This window comes from Sminthopsis crassicaudata, chromosome 1 (genome assembly GCF_048593235.1).
Source record: "Sminthopsis crassicaudata isolate SCR6 chromosome 1, ASM4859323v1, whole genome shotgun sequence".
NCBI lineage: Eukaryota > Metazoa > Chordata > Mammalia > Dasyuromorphia > Dasyuridae > Sminthopsis > Sminthopsis crassicaudata.
The window spans coordinates 125,011,319-125,029,497 of NC_133617.1; the positions used below are offsets into that span (position 1 = coordinate 125,011,319).

General features: G+C 32.0%; 1 protein-coding gene across 1 annotated transcript in view; it reads left to right on the top strand.

Annotated features, from left to right (window-relative positions):
* The window catches only part of CSMD3 (CUB and Sushi multiple domains 3), a 1,577,676-nt gene that overhangs the window by 1,516,776 nt on the left and 42,721 nt on the right, over positions 1-18,179 (top strand). Inside the window, 1 exon segment of the mRNA XM_074266680.1 lies at positions 8,970-9,146. Within this exon segment, the coding sequence (XP_074122781.1) occupies positions 8,970-9,146 (177 nt within the window).

Sequence of the window (18,179 nt, forward strand, 5' to 3'; positions counted from 1 at the left end):
ACTCACCTACCTCTTGAATCTCCAGATTATCAGGGAGAATGAAACAAACCTTTATACATCAAATAGTGTTTTCCAAATGAAAAGAAGGATCCAAAGAGGCGGAGGGAAATTCTGACCAGAATTTCTGACTAGGAATTAAAAAGGGAAAATAGAAAGAGAAGAAATAAAACATAAGATGTGAACTCTTTAGAGGGGAGAGAGTAACTGGGACTTGTAAGGAGACAATTGTTTGTCTTTCAAGAAAAATTTGAATTTACAAATGCCATCCAGATATGTCATTCAATAAAAGTCAGAAGAAATGAGAATTACCAATTAGTTCCTCACCACAGAACCAGCCAATAGTTGCACTGGCATTCATAATAGAAAAGAGTTCTATACTTTCCCAAACCTATGTTCAAGATGTGATCAAGAACTCATAAAACTTGTCAGAACTAATGATTACTATCAGCTTCTGGGGATTCAGAGAAATGGATGGGAAAAAAAGGGGAAATACAAAAGAATTGAGAAGCTATACTATGGATTGTGAATCAGTGGGCTACAAACTGACCTTAGGAGCAGATAAGAGCTTTTTATCAGTGTTGTTCACCTAAGGCAGGGGTGGAAAACTTCTGGCTCTCAGGCTGTATAGACCCAAGAAATCATTTGGTCTGGCTCTGTGAGGGCAACTATCAGAATTGATAAGTTGAAAGCTTGGTAAAACAATCTCCCAGGGCTAGAGTCTTTCAGTTGATAATTTCCTTTGGCCCTCCAAAGATGTTATACATATTCTTCAAAAGGTCTTTGGCAGGAAAAAGGTTCCACGCCCCTGACCTAAGAGCAAGATTTTATAACAAATGAATTTAGGGAGTAAACAAATGGCTAAGAAGATGGTGTCTGTTAAAAAGATTTATTTTTCTGGACTACAGTTTAAAGCATAAGAATGTCGAGCTGGAGAATTCATCAGTGAGGAAAGAGTTTCAATTTTTTTTTTTTTTTTTTATTAAAAGAGATAACTTCCTTAATGGGGAGGGAGGAATACAATTAAATAAATTTAATGTAAAAACAAGATATTAATATTTTTTAAAAACAACAAAAACATTAAATAATTAGAGAATTATAACACCCCTGACCAGGTTAACTTGGACACTTCCATGGATAATCCTGTGATAATGCCTACATGAAAGGAAATATGACTCCTGAATGATTAAGAAATCATTGTATTCATTATATCTATAATGCTGTTTATGATGTATATCAAAGCTTCTTGAACATGGTGTAATGTAACTGAACATGGAAGGTCATGAAATTATGATTGACTTGTATATCTGTTTTATATAACCTATATATGGGTTTGTTGTGTTTTTTTTTCATTCTTGAGTGAAAAGGAATCACAAGTGGGGAGACTTTAAAAAGCCCTCCCAAAAGGGAGGTGAGAATCCAGTTTAATGGCAAAACAAAAGAAGGGAGAAGCCGAATTTGACAGGGATAATATGAGATTCAGGGCATGAACTTTGAGTGGTAGATGTGAGATCCACAGAATGGAGAGAAAATTGGCTCAATTCCTGCACTCTCAGAAACTTCTTGGGTGAAGCTTTCTTGGGTAAAATCATTTTATTGAGCTAAAATTTACTCTCCTTCTCAAGTCAAAAATATATCATCCTTGTGGGTGCTTCATTGTTTAACTTAATTTGTAAAACTCCAATTCTGAAAGGAGAGGGGAGAGGAAAAGAGAGAGAGAGAGAGAGAGAGAGAGAGAGAGAGAGAGAGAGAGAGAGAGAGAGAGAGAGAGAGAGAGAGAGAGAGAGAGAGAGAGAAGAGAAGAGAAGAGAAGAGAAGAGAAGAGAAGAGAAGAGAAGAGAAGAGAAGAGAAGAGAAGAGAAGAGAAGAGAAGAGAAGAGAGAGAAGAGAGAGAAGAGAGAGAGAGACAGAGAGAGAGAGAGAAAGAGAGAATTCAGCTAGTTTTTACCTTCACTTTTGAAGTGGCCAGGGAAAGTGGTCCACAAAATTAGATTATACCCCTAGAATACAATAATGCATAATAATTCTAGACCAATACCTCTTTTAATGGTGGGAAGACAAAAGAGTGACTGCCTAGTCACAACAACCCATCTATTTTATATAAGGGCAGAAATTGCAATCTCTGTGGAGATAAGCCAAGCCAACCTGAATTATATCTGTTTGAACATAAACCCTATATAATAAACATTCCACCTTAGTGTCTGTAACTTGCTTTAAATCCTTATAAGTGAGAGCTGGTTCATGAGAATAATTTCAAATCAATTCGTGGATATTTTATTATATAGCAGGATATGGTATCTCATTATAGACTGAAGTATGAGCCAAGCACATTATTGGTTTTGGTTGGCTTTAAACTGGGTTTACCTATTGAAATTCTACTGATTACTCTGTGGACAGAGAAAGGGAAAGAGAAAGGAAAGAGAATGAGCTTTTATATAGCTACAGCTAGATGACAGATACTTTGTAAATATCTTTTTTGATCTTTACAACAATTCTGGAAAATATTTGAGGAAGTTGAGTCAAACATGAAATAAGTGACATGCCCTAGGTCATGTAGCTAGTTAGTGTTTGAGGACAGATTTGAACTCATATAATTCTGATTCCAAATCTACCACTCTATTCACTGAAGAAACCTAGCTATAATAAAATAGAGGAAACAAATGGTTTAGTCATTAATAGGGGATATCTGGTTGCTGTGGAGTAGAAAGATGAGTCTTCCTGCTTCCAAGTTCAGTGTTCTATTCCCTGCCCCACCTATCTGCCCTGGTATTGGGGCAGGGGTTGGGGGGGGGGGGAAGATCTGAATATGTTGTACAAGTAGGGGGAGAATATACAAGGTATAACTAGGTATGAATGATCTATGTATCATCCATATATATATATATATATATTAGAATGAATTTCCCTTAGGTTTTTCTTTTATTGCTAGTATTGAGTGTTCTGCATTTAAGGGCTTATCATTTGTATTATTCTAATATTTTGGGCATTTAAGTAGCCAAATGAGTAGAGCACTAGGCTTGTAATTAGGAAATCAGAAAGGCCAGAGTTCAATTTTGGCCTCAGATATTTGTTTATTTATTTATCTATTTATCTATTTATTTATTTATCTATCTATCTATCTATCTATCTATCTATCTATCTATCTATTTATTTATTTATTTATTCATTTATTTACTCATTTATTTATTTATTTATTTAGCTATCTATCTATCTATTTATTTATTTATTCATTTATTTATTTGTTTGTTTTTCTGTATTGAGTCTTTTTTTTAAATTAATTTTTATAATTATAACATTTTCTTTGACAGTACATATGCATAGGTAATTTTTTTTTTTTTTTTTTTTTTTGCAACATTATCCCTTGTACTCCCTTCTGTTCCCAGTTTTTCCCCTCCTTCCCTCCACCCCCTCCCCTAGATGGCAGGCATTCCCATACATACTAAATATCTTATAGTATATCCTAGGTACAATATATATGTGCAGAACCGAATTTTGTTGTTGTTGTTGTTGCAAAGGAAGGATTGTATTCGCAAGGTAAAAATAATCTAGGAAGAGAAACAAAACAAAACAAAACAAACAAACAAACAAAAAAAAAACAATGCTCACAGTTTACACTCATTTCCCAGTATTCCTTTTCTGGATGTAGCTGATTCTATCCATCATTGATCAATTGGAATTGGATTAGCTCTTCTCTATGTTGAAGATATCCACTTCCATCAGAATACATCCTCATACAGTATCATTGTTGAAGTGTATAATGATCCCCTAGTTCTACTCGTTTCACTCAGCATCAGTTGATGTAAGTCTCTCCAAGCCTCTCTGTATTCCTCCTGTTGGTCATTTCTTACAGAACAATAATATTCCATAACATTCATATACCATAATTTCCCCAACCATTCTCCAATTGATGGACATCCATTCATCTTCCAGCTTCTAGCCACTATGAAAAGGGCTGCCACAAACATTTTGGCACATACAGGTCCCTTTCCCTTTTTTAGTATTTCCTTGGGATATAAGCCCAGGAGTAGCACTGCTGGGTCAAAGGGTATGCACATTTTGATAACTTTTTGGGCATAATTCCAGATTGCTCTCCAGAATGGTTGGATTCTTTCACAACTCCACCAACAATGCATCAGTGTCCCAGTTTTCCCACAGCCCCTCCAACATTCATTGTTATTTGTTCCTGTCACCTTAGCCAATCTGACAGGTGTGTAATGATATTTCAGAGTTGTCTTAATTTGCATTTCTCTGATCAATAGTGATTTGGAACACTTTTTCATGGCCTTGGATATTTATTAGCTGTGTGGCCCTGGACAAATCACTTCACCCTGTTTCTCTCATTTTCTTCATCTCTTAAATGAAGTGGAGAAGGAAATGACTCTCTTTCGGAAAGAATCTTTGCAAAGAAAACTCCAGGGTAACAAGTCATATATGACAGAAATGAATGAACAATAAATTGTAATGTTGAGGAAGGTGTACAGGAGTAGGGAGATGAAGGAAGAATTGATGGGGAATTAGAGAAATGGGAAAACTGCTGTTTCCAGAAGCCTGGATGAGCAAGAAGAAAAATGATTTCTTTTGGATATCTATGTTATTTTTCATATATATATACATATATATATATATACACATATATATAAGAAAAAAAGTTAATTAACATATAAACAAGATGATGTTCTACATTTAGTTGCATTAGGATTTTATTGACATGGTAAGATTTGTAAAGAGATTAATAAATGAAAAATCATTTCTTAAGCATTTAATATGTACTAAACATTATATTAAGTGATAGGGATACAAATAGAAAATAATTAGATAGTTCCTAATCTTAAGAGAGCTCATATAAATTGGAAAAATATTGCATGTAATAAAGCTCAGATGCAGAGCAGATGGAAAGGCCTAGAATTCCTAAAGATTTATTGGTGGGGAAGAAGGCAAGTCCTAAATTTCCTCAGGTTATATAAATAGATCAAATGACACAGTGTCAATGGATGGCAGGGAATAGGTAGAAAGGCCTTCAGGTGATTATCAGCCAGTCACTGGGGTAAAAAATAAGGTCTGGTGGTCTTCCATCTCATGGCAAAGAACGGAGTTTTTGACTTCCATTTCATCCAAGCCAAAGAGCAATCAAACTACTCTGTCAAAATGGAAAAGCTAGGAATAGTTTGTCTCAGTTGACTTCTGAGAAACAAAAATAAGTATAGTATTATCAAAATTGCAAAAAGTCAGAGTGAGATTTTGATATATCATATTTTAATTAAAGTATATAAAATAATTTTAGTTATGATTTTAGAATGGTTATCACATAAAGACTAATAGTAAGTTATTTGTCCATATTGAGAAATTTATAATTTCTTTATTTGTTTTAGGCTTTCTTTACATTTTCAGCATATAGCACATACTTGGTGCTTCAAAAATATTCATTTTCTTTATATATTGACTTTTCTAGGAATAATGCTAATTAATTTTATCCTTAAAATGTACAGTGGCTGCAATAATAAATAAATAATCTAGAAAGTCTTTCTGCTTTAAAAAATTCAATTAAAAACCACAACATCAATATTCTGTTTTTGGCTATTAGGCTCATCAGTGGTGGTCTTGGTTGGTTTTAGTGTGAAAAGAGAATCAGGTCTCTTTACACAAAAATTGTTTTTTATGAATAATATCTGAAAAAGCTGAACTCAGTCTTGTGAATCAAATGTATAATCAATCTGAGGTGTTTCTGGCAGTTCTTGTTGCATTGTTGCATTGTGGATTGTTGTGTATTCAGAACCATTGTGTCCAGGCTGCAGAGACTCCACTGCAGCCTGGACACAATGGTTCTGAATACACAACACATGTACTTTGCATTAAGCATACAGAATCTCTGCCAGAAACACTTTAGCTGAGATTTGAGACTGGGTAGTATAAAAATTTCTCTGGTAAAAAAGGGTCATGAGTAGAAAAAGTTTAAGAAGCTCTGCTTTAGACAATTGTCTGGGAATATAGATTGTAGAGAATCTGCCAAAGCTGCCAACTTTAATTGGTAGGGCAAGTGTCCTCATTCAAAAATTCCATATATTATTCAAATCACTGGTCTAGTCCCTATCCCTATTGTATTATATGTCAGCCACTGTAAGGGTACCTAGAAGCTCTTGCCTTTAATGAGTTTACATTCTACTGGTGATGAATGATGTGTGCACAGAAAAGTAAAAATGAAGCATAAAGATATAGAGCATAGGTCATTTCTAGGAAGTGTTCTAGCAATTAGGATAAGCAGGGATTCAGATAAGCATCCTATGGAAGGTAGGTCCACTGCATTTTGAAGAATGCTAATTATCTCTATGTGAAGGAGGTGATGGGAGAATGCTTTCCAATTATTAGAGACAGACAGCTTACCCAAAGGTATCACTGTGTCTTTAGGTGATGGAATTTCATATGTGGCAAAATAGCAAGTAGGCCAATTTGGCTGAAATAGAGGGAGTATAAAGGTTGTGTAATGTGCCACAAAACTGGAAAATGATGAGCAGTTCTACAAGCCAACTGTTCAATATTATTAGGATAAGAAAGTTATCAGTATTTCAGTGGATTAGATGACCTTTAAAATATCTAAGGAAGAGGTTCTCTCAAGTACTGGAGAAGTAATTGAATATAATTTTGAGTACTTACTTTTATTCAATACCCATTTACTTCACTTGTGAGATGCCACTTACTTTCCCTAAAAATACCTCCAGAATATTTGTTTTTCCTTTATTAATTGTTCTAGGACACTTATGAGAAATAATTTTACAATAAGGAACTAAATATTATAAGTCTCTATCTTCATCTACTATTTTTGTTACATATAGATTTAAAAACATCCTACTTTGTGCAGAATACTTTGCTCACCTTAGAAACTCAAGAAAACTCATTGTTTAGAAGATGCAGTTGCATTATTGTCATGCTACATTTTCAGTAAAGTACTAGGCAGAAGGCACAGATAATATCTTCTTGTAAAACAAACAAACAAACAAAAATAAGGACACGATTTTAGGTGCATTAAATACAAGAAAAATGGAAACAAAGTTAAAATACTCAGTTCTGCTAGAAGTATTTCCAAGTCCTTTTAACAAGCTATGGGTTTCTACTTCATCCCAAGATACAAAGCACTCTCAGCAAAAGGGATGACCAAAGTATAGTTTTTCCCTCTAAAGAACTTGATGGATAGTGGGAGTCAGAAGCTGCCTAGAAACAAAAGCCAGAAAAATCTCCATCTGAGAAATGGATACTAGTTCAAAGTAGATGTTCAACCAGTTATGAGCTGATGGAAATGAAGAGAACTGCCTACCCCCAAATGAGTATAACATGTCCCATGTTAGGAGTGATCTACCTGCCTAAAATTTAGTTTGCCTGAGTGTACCTGTCTGCCATGTTTGGGGGCAAGGTAAAGCTATTATTACTTTATTGCTTCTTCATTCTGTTTCCTGCCTAATTTCTTTTGGTCAACTTGCATTTTTACTCCAATCAGTTATCTACACTGTTTTTACCTTCTTTATTTGCTACCTGTACTGTGATAAAAGATTTTGTCAGATAAAAGATAATTTGGCTTTTGTTGTATTCTGTGAAGCAATGAATCATGTAAGGGATGAAACATGGAACCTGAGACCGACTGCCTTAGCTGAACATCATTATGGCAGCCTAAGATATATTCTGCATTATCAGCAAGCAATGTTTTAAATTATGTTCTGTATATTTTATTACTTAGTTGTGTGACTTTGGGTGAGTCATTTGATCCTGTTAGTCTTAGTTTTCTCATCTATAAAATGAGCTGGAGAAGGAAGTGCCAAACCACTCCAGTGTCTGGCCAAAAAAAAAAAAAAAAAAAAAGCCCCCAAGGGGGTATGAAGAGACAGACATTACTGGAAAAAACAAAACAAAACAAAACAAAGCAAAAAAACAACTAAGCAACAACAACATTCTAATTTTGTGAAATATATCCATATATGATTTAAATGATCACTGGTTAAATTGATCAGAATGTTCTATCCTTAAAACCTTCTATATAGATGGAAACATAACAGAAAGATATCTGGTGCTATAGTAAAGCACTGGTCTCAATCAGGAAGACATGAGTTCAAATTTGATCACATAAATACTTACTACCTGTATAACTTTGGTCAAATAATGTAACCTCTATTTGCCCCAGTTTCCTCAAGTATTAAATGGACATAATAATAGTATCTACCTCAAAAAATTATTGTGAAAATCAACTGAGAGAATTCTAAAAAATGTTTATCACAGTATCTGATGTTATATAAAGTTTAGATATTGCATATGTTAATTATTACATTGTATTTTCTTCTCTCTATAAGCATAAAGCTTATTAAGAATTTATTAAAATGCATTGTGGAAATTTAATTACAATTATTTTGAGTTTATGTATAGAAAATTTTATATTCTACCTACCTAATTTTGAAGTAAGAGTTCCTGATCATTTAATGAAAATGAGTTATATGTCTATATTAAATCACATCATGAATGAATGCTTATAAAATTTTAAAAGCATATTTTTATAGCCCTCCCATGAAAGCTATAAAATAAAGACTAACTTCTGCAGAGCTCGGTACTATTACAAAGCTTATTTTCTAATTTTACACTAGATATAGTTTTAGGATAAAGCACAGAATTTTATAATTCTTTCTTCAAGGATTTTGTGGCATCCTGAGGCTATGCTATTGAGTAATTACTGCACCACACAAGTTTTTCGCTCAATTCAACAATAAAAGTCTGAACAAGTAGTCCATAATGCAATTTATATTCCTAGTAATTAAACTAATAAAATCAACATAAATTCATCTTGAATTTCAAGTAATTCTAAAACATGGTGCTTTGTTTATTTTTAGGGTACTTTATAGCTCCTTTGGGTAATTTTTAGTAATTATTTAGTCATTAACTTTTTTTGAGAGCTTCTCTAATTGCTGTGTTACATAGACTCTTATCAATTTGTTTTATAGCTGTTCAATGTGGTAACCCAGGGACTACTGCCAATGGGAAAGTGTTCCGTATAGATGGCACAACATTCTCCAGTTCAGTCATTTATTCTTGCATGGAGGGATACATACTTTCTGGATCATCAGTGAGGCAGTGTACAGCCAATGGAACGTGGTCTGGATCCTTACCCAACTGTACAAGTAAGTTGAATTTTCAGTAACTGGTTTGCAGATGTCTTATTGATAATATAGGGAAAAATGTTTTGATCACTTCTTATAACATAATAGTGTGTCTATAAAGAGAAATATATTCGTGATTTTAAAGGTTTTAAAAAGTGGAAAGTACCCCCTAGCATTTGTGTTTCAATGAATTTTTCCTCACAAAAGAATTGAATCATTTCTTGAAATTATTAAGTTCAATTTAGTTCATCATTTGTTGTGTAGCTCCAATGTTCAGGACACTATTCTAGAAGATATGTGGATATAAGTATGAATAAAGCATGGTCCCTAATTTCAATGAGCTTATAATATAAAATATAAAGATAATAAAATAATTATATGATAATTTGACAATAGTAAATTTTAACAAATACTTTGTTCATTTTTATTGCAACAGAGATTGAGTTATAAGCCATAACGAAGATATTACAATAAGAATAAGTTAATAAAGTTTTGGGAAAGTAAATCACATCAACAATCACTTACTAAGCACCTACAAAGTGTCAAACATTCTGCTAACTGCTGGGAATGCAAAGTCAAAAATATTCCTCCCTCTCAAGGATATCATAGTGTAATTGAAAAGAAAGCTCTAAAGCTATATTCCTATGACTTTTGAAGATAATCTTTTAGAGCCATCATTCCTCTCCCACTGTGCCACCTAACCGTTCACAATTTTATAATAAAACCAGTTTACAAAATCTATCATTACAGAGTTATTAACTGATTGAGTCAGTACACAAAGAGATCTTCTGACTCACAGTTTTGTTCTGTGTACTTAATGTTCTGCTTATCTTCAGAGAACAAAGTACAGTTATTCCTAGAGGACTTCAAAAATTCTAGTCACAGATACTTCTATTTATATAAATAAGACATTAATGTATCAAGTCCATAGAAAGTTTAAAGGATATGAAGTATTATTTAACTAAAAAATGAATTTTTTTTAGGGCTTGGAAAGGTACTAGAAACCATGTCCAATCTAACATAAGGAAATTTACACTCCCAAAGTTTAGACATTATATGCATTAGACTTAGTTTCTTGAGAGCAGGGATAGCATCTTATCTATCTGATGATATTCAGGAACTTGTGAATGCTCTGCAATTCAATTCAGTTCAATTAATTTCAGCAAAGTGTTCCAGATGCTAGTAATACAAAGACAGAATAAAAAAAAATAATAACAAATGTAATAAAAAATGGGAATGCATGAATGATAGAATGAATGGAGAGACAACTGCATATTTCTTCAAGAAGCTCACATTTTACTAGAGGGATAAAAATTAATACACAAGTAAATCCAAAAATAATTTAAGATCAAAAAAGAATACTAACAACTGAGACAATTCAGGAAAGATGTTCCGAATTAAGACTAATTCTTATAAACTATGAAAGATAAAAGCTTAAAATTCTTCTCTTGATTTTAAGATTTATTAAGGTTATTAAAGAAAGAAATTATCATAATCTAGCAGAAATGAATATAATCTAGAAATGTTGACTCTTAGTCATTACTACTTTCTCTTCAAAGGGCTCAAAAGCCAACGAAGTCACATGACTGGAGATCTGAAATCAGGATACATTCAGTTAAAATCTGGCCTCTAATACACTAACTGTGCAACACTGGGCAAGTCAGTTACCTTGTCTACTTTAGTTTTTTTTATCTATAAAATGAGAATAATAATAGCCTTTCCCTACTAGAATTATAGTGGTAAACATGAGATAATATTTGTAAAGTACTTTGAAAAACTTAAAGTATTATACAAACACTAACTGTTATAGCTTTTGTGGTTACTTTTAATTTTAAAATGTGTAATTTAGAATTTTATTAGGAAAAAAAGTCAAATTTACTAACATATTTTGAAAAATCCACATGACTCCAAAACAGTGTTTTTCTATTGTACTAAAACTCCAGAAGCTAGGAAATATAACTCTATCTATATATGTTGAATTTCTTTTAATGTAGAGATAACTTTGAAAATCAGAATAATCACATTTTAAATTGAGCAGTATTTTGATTTGTGCAATCTCTTTCATTTTAAGAGATAGAAATCATGATAATATTGTAAGACACACTAGTAACCTAAATCAATAAATATCTACCCTAAATTCCAATTTTCTACAAGGTGGTCATTTTAGTACAGTTAAATGTCTTATGTGCTAATGCACTAAATTTTAATCTGTCTCTTCAAGAATAGTATTAGTTTCTTAATTTACAGGATCAAGCATAGATAAGATCAATATTTTTTGATGAAATCTAAAGAGGCTCTTATGAGCTATTATTTATTCAGGTTTTTGAAAGCAGACATGTTATATATGACATTACCTAGCAACTCCAGAAAGTAACATGAAATTTTAGAATTTGATTTGCCTTCATGATACCTGAAAAAAATACAATATATGTCATTTTAGAAATTCTACTTATAATTGGGTTGTCACTTTGAATGGATATATTTAAAACTAAAAAAAAAAAAATGAAAATAAGAAACATTATTTGGAATTCTTCAACTTGTATTAAATTTTTAGAATGTTCTTATTTTTAAATATGTTTTACTGATTTTGCCAATTAATGAATTTCAGTTTGGTACCAAATGAATTAGAATGTTAACAGGAAAAACAAAGGTATCACATGTTATGAGTAGGTTTTCTAGTTTTAAATGACTCTAAGTTTATTAGTTACTTCTTTCCATTTATACTCTAATAAGCATGCTTTATTTTTCTGATTATTTTGGGTAGACTGACAAATACAAAGCTCTATATTGGCTAAAATGGCAAGTGATAATCACTAAAGAAACTTCCAGAAGACGGACATTTTCTTCAAGTGGGAAGTCAGTCATAGCAAAGGACCAGTAATTCCCCTTTGGGACAGAGAAAAAGTTAGAATTATTTATGTTTTTCATATTTTCTTTATTCTTTTGATTTAAGTATACTTTTCCATGACATTCAGGTCCCAAATACCAATTTACTTAGATGATGTCAACCCATAACTATTAGTGGCTAACCAATAATCTGTTGCATTCCTAAATCACTTTCTGAAATGATTATTCTGTCAAGGTACTATTTTATGAGATAGCATTTCAGTACTAACACACACATACACACACATATACACACATGTCTTATTCAAAGTGCATTTTCAATATTTGGATTTGACAATAGGCAGAGTTGTGGAAGATTGAGATTGATAAAAATCATAATATTTCTTCTATCTGTATTCAATATTTTTTGTTAATTGTTAGTGAATCATAGGTGGGTGGTAAAATGATATAATAAAAGGACCTCTTCCTTTGAAATCAGAGGACCTGGTTTCAAATCCTACTTCTTTAATTTGTTATATGGTCTTTGGGAAATTATTAACTTCTCTCAGATCTTGTTTTTTCATATATAAAATCAATTGATTATATTGAATGAGGAGCAGTAAGGTGGTATATAGATTATAGCCAGGAGTCAGGAAGATCCAGGCCTGGACTGAGAAAGATCTAAGTTCAAAAATGGATTCACTAGCTGTATGAGCCTGGACAAGCCACTTAACCCCTATTTACCTTAGTGACTCAAATGCAAAGTGTAAAATATATGTGTGTGTGTATATTCATACATGCACACATATGCATAAATGTAAGTTATGTACATGTATATGTATATATATCGATATATGTGTGTTCAATGATTAGATTCAAGCAGGCCATTTTATCATTTTTAAACAAGTGAATATAGCTAATCAGTGCTATGCTGAGATACTGAGTTATTTGGAGATATGAATTTCATATTTCTAATTTATTACTAACTAGGATTTATAGTAGTGATAAAGAAAAATCATAGAAAAGAGGGAAAGAAAAAAGATTGTAATTTCAGGCATTAATATGGATTTATTATTGAATTAATTAATATATTATTAATTATTGAATATAGTATTGCTTTATTATTGTATTATTAATAATCATGGTTTAATAATTAATAATACAATTTATTATTGAAATAGGAACTGAAATCCGTAAACTTGGTTTAGTTCCTTAAAGAAAAAATAACTCTCCTAAAGATATAAAATTCAAATTTTAAAAAGTCCCAGGAAGAAACAAACCATTCTAAATCTTAGATTTAGTCAGTGTCTACATGGGGTAACTAAATTTAATTGGAATGAAAAGTTCTAATTCAAACTTGTCAAGTTGTTCCATCTGTATAAGACCATAAAATGTAAATTGGGACTTTCAGCAACCCACAAATGGCACCAACCACAGCTTATACAAATCGCTTAAGTTTATCTATGTTAATAAAAAGATATAGCATTTGTATAATAAAACTTGAAATGTATAAAACAAATTTTAAGTAGTGACTTGACATCTTGAATCTTAGAGATAACACTCTCCCCATTACAAGAATATTAAGTCTTATCTAGGGCCCCTCTGGGACACAGTAAAAAAATAATAATTTTTTTCAAGCTATAAGAAAGGTTGGAAATCAATATTTCAGGAAAAGTTAAATGAGCAAATTGAATAATATTCTTAAATTTAAATAAGGAAAACTAGAAAAAAATATTTTTTTTCATCTCAGTTCACAAATAAGGAAATTAAGGTGAAAGAAAGAAATTACCATGCACAAAATTATTTTATCTCATAGATGCTAAAATTTATAAGGGCAAGGAGTATGACATATATAAAAAAATGTGGTTCCCCAGAATCTAGTATAGTGTACCAGATACTGGACACTTGATAAGTGGCTATTGGAATTGAATGAATTGGAATGGAATGGCATGGGATTCCTTCACAATCAATCTAAAAACTAGAGTCTTTGTCATTCAGACCAATTAAAAAATATTTTATTAAACTTTTACTTTGTCCCAGGCAATGTTTTATTTACTGGAAATACAAATATAAAAGTGAGCCAGTCACTTCTCCATAGAGCTTACATTCTATTGGGGTACAATATATTTACAGATAAGTAAAGAAAGAAAGAAAAAGATAACCAACCTAACATACAATGGAATTCCATAGGGAAAAATGGAATGGAAGGAAAGAATTAGGTGAATGATAGAGTTGTCATGGTTGATATAAGAGATCAGATAGTGGTAAGCGTGGAAGAGATGGTTAGAAGCATTAAATAATCACAGTGTTTCTTGTATTTATTATACTTACCTGTAAATATATTGCACCCCAATAAAATGTAAGCTCTATGGAGAAGTTCCCTTCTCTTCTCCTTTCCCCCTATATATTGCTTTTTAATTAGAACAACCTTTCTTCTTGTATAAAGAACACTAAAACCCCTACTTTTCGGATTGAGGGAATCTTCTAAGGTTTTGCCTTTAGGGGAGTATAAATAGGTTCTATACCCTGAGATTGGCTATGAGAATATTTTAAGAATATGGAAGAATATGGGGACTTTTCATAAGCCCAGATACTAGGCAATCCAAGGAAGGGGAAAGTTCCCTGAGAACTGATCTCCATGCTAGCCACCCAGTTATCTTTTCCTTCCTAGAGAATCCAGGAGGCCCATAAATTTTGTGAAGTCAAAATTTTGGGAATTCCTCAGTCTTTCAGTAAGTACCAGCATTCCTTTCCAAGATGTTCCCTGAAGTTATTACAATGCTTCTCAAAGGACAGCAAAATGAGTCTAAGCCCATGGATTTTAAGAGTAGAGCCATGCCTGAAGAGAAATGCCTGTTGAGTAGTCCCACTGAGTGTCTTAGGTTTTAAAGTTTTAGATATCAAATGGCTGAGAGAATATAATGTTTCATGTTTCATGTCTTAGGTTTAGGAATATGAATTTTATGTTATTTTGTTATGAATTTTAGTTATTTGTCTGTAAAGCACTTCTTTTGAGTAAGTAAAATGAATAGTCATTCTTTATCTGATCAGCTTTGTACATTAAGAAAAGTACTACTCCTTTATGGGAGTATCTTATAATAGGCTAAACTCTTAGCTCTAAATAATTTTCCTTGAGATATTAGAATTTGAATGCTGAAGAATCAGAAAGTGGTCTCCAGTTTCTGAATTTTTAAAATCTTTCCTAACCTTTCAGAATTCACACAGCCAGAAGAAACAACAGTGCTATGTATTTCATTTAAATCTGGATAGAGAGAGTAGGTTTCTGATGCTGGAGCTATCATTTTCTCAGTAATTGCAGGGCCATATATTTTGTGTGTATATACATAGAGAATTTATACAATACTAAATATTATATAATACTATATAAAATGTAATAGTATATATTAATAGGTTAATATATAATAGTATATAGTAAACACATAAAATATGTGTTTATTATATTTATAGTATATATTAATATGTAATAACATAGTATATGTTAACATATATTTATAATAGTCAGCATTTCATATATTCCATATATATATATATATATATATATGCTATATATACACACATATTTATTGATGTCTTTTTTCTTTATGTCAATATCAAACTCTTCCCACACCCTAATTTGATTAATGCCTTCTGACAAGATAATTAGCAGAACATTTGATTCGATGACTATATCTGAGAACATATTTACTATTATTATTATTCCTTCTTTTTCTTTGTCACTAATGTTATATATTCTCTGGGACCTTCCTCAGGGGATTCTGATTTATTTTCCTTTGTTATGAAGTACTTGTCTAGTGAAATGATTCTTCTAATATTCATATTTTTCTTTTTAATCTAGTTGAGCCAAATGCTTATTTTTTCTAATGTCATTCCTAATAACATACTTTGGTTCAGGGGTCAAGAAGATGGCTGAAACAGATCCTTTGAAAAACTTAGGGCATGATCAGACATCAAAGACATCAAGACCATCCACTGCATTCCAAAACATGGAAAGACATCTTGTTTTTCATGTTGCCACAGGACTTACATGACTCTGGAAGAGAGCATAAAATTGAGAGTTTTGTGCAACTATGCTTTACTTAAAATTCAATTCACACTCAAGTCAAGATATCATTCCATGATATTACTGATTCTCTTGATAAACAAAGAACAAACCACATTATGTGCATACTATCTTCCAGTAACAAAATATAAAGTTCTTGAGAGTTGGATATGTTTCATTCTTGTCTTTGTGTACCCAGAACTTGACATAGTTTTTGTAACAGAGCAAAAACTTAATAAAAGCTGTTCTATTGATCTCTGAGATTCTGAGATTGTTTTAAATGTTATTTCTGAGGTATCTTTAAAGTGCTTTTTTTTTTTTTTCTATTTTTTCCTTACTTTCATCTTGATAGACTTCTGTTTGTCAAGTATTTTTTTCCATCGCTTTTCTCTTCAACTTCTGGGTGCAAATAATCTATACAGAATAATCAAAAATAAAAGATTGAAGAACTTTTCTAGTCAGCAAAACCATTTCTTAGGAATGTAGGCAATTGATTTATGGAATCTCAGATACCAGTTGTGTGTTTTTTTACTTAATCCAATTTTATTCTGCAAATAAAAATGTGTCAATGAATGTTGGAAAATAAATGAACAGTATTATTTCTGTGCCCGTTGTACTTTGGCATAGCTTTACAAAATAGATTTAGAAATTATCTCTTTTCTCATCAATAATCATAAGGAAAAAATCATCATGCATATAAAATTTTAATTAAGAAGAAGATATAAGTAAGTACTGTACTCAGTGGTGTGGTTTCAGCAGACTGTATCAAGGGCTGAGGAAATATCAGGTAGGGAGACTATACTGCATACAATTTTTTAACTGAAAAGATAGTTCAGAATCTTAATTCCTCATAATTTACCCTGACTAGAAAAGGACAAAAGGAATCCTTTCTTGTATCATTTTAATAGCAAATTAATGATGAAACAATTTAATTTCAAAACTAGTGTACATGTATATCTGAAGTCTGTATGATGCTTTAATCCTAAAATTTGTTGAATTTAAATATAGTTTATTTTAGACATCTATTTCTTGTTCATCTTGTGAATGATTCATGAAAAGATCTAGACACTGGGTGCTGAGTCAGAATATCCAAATTAAAATCCCAGTTTTGACTTTTACTTGTTGTGTGACTAGGAAAATCACTCAATGTTCCAAGTTCCATTGTTAAGAAGAGAAGGCTAATATTAGCAATTAATTATATAGGACTTTAAGGTTTGCAGACTATTTTATGTATATTTTCTCTTTCAATTAAGTTACATGTATAGGGTTGCTAATTAAGTATCAAAAACTAGATTTAAACTGACTCTATCACTACTCAAATGTATCAGCTAGATGTCTTGTCCTTTCTGTCTAGTGTATTTTGTGTTGCAAAATAAATTATGCAACATAAATTTGAACTATTAGTTCAAAGAAATAATATAATTAATAAATAAATGCATATGTTCTACATGCTTTGTCTTATCAGAAAGCAAATAAATGTGCCTTAGTTTTGAAAAAAAATAAACTTGACTTCTTTGAACAAATCAGTTTAATTTCATGAAAACATCTATTCTCTCTGCTTCATTAAAAATATTATTTGTGGAGCAGCTAGGTGGCAAAGTGGATAGAGCACCAGCCCTGAAGTCAGAAAGACCTATGAGTTCAAATTTGAACTCAGACACTTAGCACTTTGTAGTTGTGTAACCCTGGGCAAGTCACTTAACCCCAATTCTGCCTCAGGGGGAAAAAGTTATTTGTCCTATTTTATCTTTTTTAAATTTTAACTTATGAAATATAGGATAAAAATGATTGCACATGAAACTGCAAATCTGTTATGTACTATAATGTCCGAGCTAGCTCTTTGGAGGGCCTCAGGATCAATCAGAGTCAGGATCAGTCAAAGTCCTTGGTCTTTAGGAGGAGAAGTGAAGGAGGCAGGCAAGCTGCCACATGGCTCATGAATCCTGGACTCTTAAGTTTAGAGCCGAAGTCTTCTTTCCCCAGCATACTGTGGCAGAGAGACTCTGATCTTTCTCCCCCAGCCTTCCAATTCTTGTCTACAATTATCTCACCACCACACAATCATGCAAGCACCAATCATGAGGAGAGGCATCACATTACCATATCATCTAAGTATATGCTTACAGAACCATTATCTCACATTGAGTAAGTAATTAGGCTTATGTGCT